Raw genomic sequence first — 4,644 nt, forward strand, 5'->3', positions numbered from 1 at the left:
GAAAGAAAGAAAGAAAGAAAGAAAGAAAGAAAGAAAGAAAGAAAGGAAATAAAGAAAGGAGAAAGGGAAAGGGGGAAAGGGGTCACAGAGAAGAAGGGAAGAAAGGAAGGAGGAGCTCGCCGTCCAACCTGCCAACACCGTTGTGCCCAGCTCACCGCTAGGGAGCCGTCGCCACCTTTCCGTTGAGCTGCTGCTACCGTCGTCGCGCACAAGAGGGAGAGAAAAAGAGAGATCGGACATATGAGAGGAGAGGTCGCGTCGAGTTGGAGGAGCTGTGCCCAGTTTCTGTCGCCGCCATCAATGGAGGTTCGCCGGGAAGAGGAGCCCGACACGAGGGAGGGAGGACGGACTGTGCCACCGCTATTTCGTCAAGAGAGAAGGACGTGCATGAGAGGAGGCAAAGCCATCGCTATGGAGTCACCACCGTTGTGTGCTTTGTCGTCGCTACTGGAGGTGGGTGGCCGAGCCTCTGCCGCCGAGAAACGCCACCGTCGCCAACGACCACTGCCAGTAAGGGTTTTGAGTTGGTTTTTGCTCTTTTGATTTTTTTGGGAACGTTATTATCAAGGTTCTGAAAATCGGACCGGACTGGCCGGTTCGACGGTTTAACCGCGAACCGGTGACGCAAACGGCCCGGTCCTCCTGTAAAAACCGTTGAAGAACCGGTGAAACGGCCAAAAACCGGCCGGTTGGGCCGAACCGGTGACCAGCCAGTTCTGCTAAACGACGCCGTTTTATTGTTTTTTTAAACTTGACCTGACTCGACCCGCTCGTGGAGCACCCCACCCCCTTTCTTCCCCCGACTCCATTCATTCATGATTCATCTGATTTTGAATCATCTCACAGTGAGTGAATAGTGAACCCTAGCCGCCCAGTCGCCCTCCTTCGTCACCGCGGTCTCAGGTCATCACCGCCATCGCCCCAGTAACCCTCCATCTTCGCCTGGTTCCCTGCCCTAGCCCTCCATCTCCATCGTCTTCATCTTCTCAACACCAGCAGGCAGTAGCCCTCTCATCGTCTTCATCATCGCGCGGTCCTTAACAGTCAACACCAGTAGCCCTCCATCGACTCCAGGTGAGTGACTCGTCCTCTGCTCATCTTCTTTGTTCTTATCCTCTGCTTATCTTCTTTAGTATAAGAAACATGAAATTGATACTCTGTGAACTTCCTCTGTGAACTTAGATTTCTATTTAATTGTGAACTTCGAGTATCAGTTCAATTTCTGTGAACTTCCTCTGTGAACTTCCTCTGCTCATCTTCTTCCTTCTTTGTTCCTCTGCTCAATTTCTGTTTGTTGGTTAGCATGAGAAATAAATAATGAATAATCTAAAAATTAACTGGCTGGTCTTCTATTTTGCAGCTCAATTTCTATTTGTTGCTCAATTTCTGTTTGTAGCTCAATTTATGTTCGTTCCTCTGCTCAAATTTGTTACTCTGTTTTGTAAATAAGCTGAAATTTGTTGCTCAATTTCTGTTTGTTCCTTTGCTAAATAAGCTTAAATTTGTTACTCTGTTTTGTACTTTGTTAATGTTGGAAACTTACTCGATTTTGCATAATTGTTGACTGGCTGAATTGCTGTAGGCAGAATTGTTAATATTTATTGCTGTGGCTATTTTTAATTTCATATATGTTTTATTAATTTCAGTTATGGAAGATAGTATTAATCAAGAAGCAACTGCTGATAACAATGCTTCTGTGAATAATAACATGCCTGCCGATACTCCTATTTCGAATGATGCTGCTAATCCTAATTCCCGTAGTGCTAACGATAGTCAGTCACAAGGTTCTTCTAACCTTAGGGGAAAAACAGATTTAGCTTGGAAATATGTTACTCTACAAATGGTGAATGGAAAACCACAATATCAATGTTTATTTTGTCTACAAGTTTTCAATGGAGGTGGAATTCACAAGATGAAGAAACATCTAGCAAAGATTACTGGAGACGTAAAAAAATATCCTAAAGTTCCATATAATGTGGAAAAACAGATGAAAAATTTGTTGAAAGATATTCTGACCAACAAAAAGAAAAGAAAAGTAAGTTTTGGTGAAGAAGGTGGTGATGAGGTAGAGGATGCAATTGATGAGGCAATAGCTCAAGAAGAACAGGAACAACAGCGTACCTCGAGTCAGCAAGGAGTTGGAGGCGATCCAAAGAAAAAAGCCAAAGTCATTCCTCCTATGTTTGCACCAAGAACAACTCCAGGAGCTCAACCAAGTATTAAAAGTGTTCTGCAAAACAAAGAGGCGATACACGAGGTTGATAAACGATTTGCTCGGTAGCTTTTGGATTATAAAATTCCATTTAATGTTGTGATGTCGCCATATTTTCAAGATATGCTGGATGGCGTTGCTGGTATTGGACCTGGTTACAAGGGGCCTTCTTATGATAAGTTAAGGGTTCATTTGTTGGCTGATCTTAAAAGAGAAAGTCAAATGCTAGTTGATAGTTATAGGCGTGCATGGAAGGAAACTGGATGTACCCTCATGGCTGATGGTTGGACAGATCAAAGACAAAGAACGTTAATCAATTTCTTGGTGTATTGTTCTAAAGGTTTGTGCTTCGTGAAATCAGTAGATGCTTCCAGTATGGTAAAAAATGCTTCACACTTGTGTAATTTATTTTCTGAGGTGATTGAATGGATTGGCCCAAATAATATTGTGCATGTTGTGACTGACAATGCGGCCAATTATGTTGCTGCTGGTAGGCTTATCAATAGAAAATATGATAATATCTATTTGTCACCTGTGCTGCTCATTGCCTTAATCTTATTTTAAAAATATAAGCAGCATGGCGCATATTTCTAATCTTGCAACACGTGCTTCAAAGATCACAGTATTTGTATACAATCATACGGTTCTCTTATCTTGGCTAAGAAAAAGACCTCATTGGAGAGAAATTATACGTCCTGGTGCAACCCGTTTTGCAACTGTGTTTATTACATTGAAGAGCATCTTTGACCATAAAAAGGAGTTGCAACAATTGGTTGTAGATTCAATTTTCATTGATCACAAATTAGGAAGGAGTGCTACTGGTAGAGCTGTGAGTGCTATTATTTTGGACTGCAAATTTTGGGACAATTGCTTTACTGTATGTAAACTTGTGGGCCCTCTGATTTACTTGCTGAGGGTTGTGATGCTGATGACAAACCATCTTTGGAATATGCTTATAAAGGAATGCTAAGGGCAGAAGATGCAATTAAGGAGATGTTTAGGCAATCCAAGATGGCATATCAGCCGTACACATATATTATCAACTCAAGATGGGACAAGCATTTGAAGAATGATCTTTATGCGGCAACTTACTTCCTGAATCCTAAATTCTTTTTTAATGAAAATTATAAAGAAGCACCTGATGTTATGCGAGGTTTGCTTGATCTTGTTACCTTGTATTGTAAGTGTAACAATTTGGATTCAGTTCAGGCAATGAATGAAATACATTTATATAGAGATCGAAAGGAAAGTTTTGATAGACAAGAAGCTATTCGAGCTGCATCTGAACTTAAGCATGTTAAGAATATGGCTAAATATTTGTTTAATTAATAGTAACTTGTTTTATACTCCTATGTTCTTAATTGATATATTGATATCTTCTAATATGTTATGGTTTTATAATTGATAGATGAATGGTGGAGGTTATTCGGAGGCTCTACTCCATGTTTACAAAAGATAGCTGTTTGCATTCTTAGCCAAGCATCTGCTTCTTCTGGGTGTGAGAGAAATTGGAGCCTTTTTTACCAGATTCATACAAAAAGAAGAAATAGATTGGAGCATGATATACTGAATGACATTGTTTATGTTACCTATAATTTGCGTCTTAAATCCAGGTAATATATGTTTCATGAAATACCATATTGTTTCATTTGTAATCTTTATTATAACAAATTTATAAATTATTAAATCTTCATATATTGTATTTAACTTTTTAGGAAGGAAAAAGAAAAAAGAAAGCAAAAGACACAATATGATCCAATTGATTATGAAAGCATCTGTCAAGTTGACTTTTGGGTGACTGAAGAGGTTGTAAAGAAAGAGCCTGATCTTTCTAGTAATGTGGATGACTTATTGCGTGAGTATAGTATGTTTAGTTTTTAATGATTTATTAGAATGTTGTTAGTTTATAATATAATGATAATATGTCTATTTTATTAGGTGAAATTGATGTTGATTTATATCAAAGTGGCGGTGGTAGTAGTGGTCTTTATGCTGCATCTCTTGATTCTTCTGCTGAACAGGATGGGAATGAAGGTGAAAATCATCCCATCGAAGCAGATTTGCAACAAGTTCTTGAAGATTTTGATGATTGATAAACCATGATGTTGGGATTTAATATTTAGATATGCTTTTATTACTATTTAACTTTTGAGTTTGGATTTGGTAAGATCATATGTATTTGGTTGATGATATTTTATGTAATGTTTTAAATTTCGAAGATATTTTAAGATTCATATCAGACTATAATTATATTTAGGATGTGTATTTATAATTTATTTATTATTCTATTCTAAAACGATTTTTCTGGTTGAACCATCGGTTGAACCGGTTAGACTAATGAACCAGTGAACCAGTGACTAGAGCGGTTTAATGACCGGTCCGATTTTCTGAACCTTGGTTATTATCACTGTATGTTTGTTACAATCACCGTC

General features: G+C 38.8%; 1 protein-coding gene across 1 annotated transcript; it reads left to right on the forward strand.

The window, feature by feature from the left end:
* Positions 1-2,789: 2,789 nt before the first annotated feature.
* On the forward strand, positions 2,790-4,305 carry LOC112795330 (uncharacterized). Its single transcript, XM_025837266.1, has 5 exons — positions 2,790-3,041; positions 3,128-3,392; positions 3,621-3,825; positions 3,985-4,067; positions 4,151-4,305. Exons 1-5 carry the CDS (start codon positions 2,790-2,792, stop codon positions 4,303-4,305), a joined length of 960 nt encoding a protein of 319 aa, XP_025693051.1.
* The last annotated feature ends 339 nt before the right edge of the window (positions 4,306-4,644 follow it).

Source organism: Arachis hypogaea, chromosome 4 (assembly GCF_003086295.3).
Source record: "Arachis hypogaea cultivar Tifrunner chromosome 4, arahy.Tifrunner.gnm2.J5K5, whole genome shotgun sequence".
NCBI classification, from domain to species: Eukaryota; Viridiplantae; Streptophyta; class Magnoliopsida; order Fabales; family Fabaceae; genus Arachis; species Arachis hypogaea.

Bases quoted from the DNA above. Each gene is read 5' to 3' on its own strand.
- LOC112795330 (XM_025837266.1), top strand. From the start codon at position 2,790: ATGGCGCATATTTCTAATCTTGCAACACGTGCTTCAAAGATCACAGTA. The intron at 3,393-3,620 runs GTAAGTGTAACA...TATAATTGATAG, and splicing joins TGATCTTGTTACCTTGTATT to ATGAATGGTGGAGGTTATTC. The intron at 4,068-4,150 runs GTGAGTATAGTA...CTATTTTATTAG, and splicing joins TAATGTGGATGACTTATTGC to GTGAAATTGATGTTGATTTA.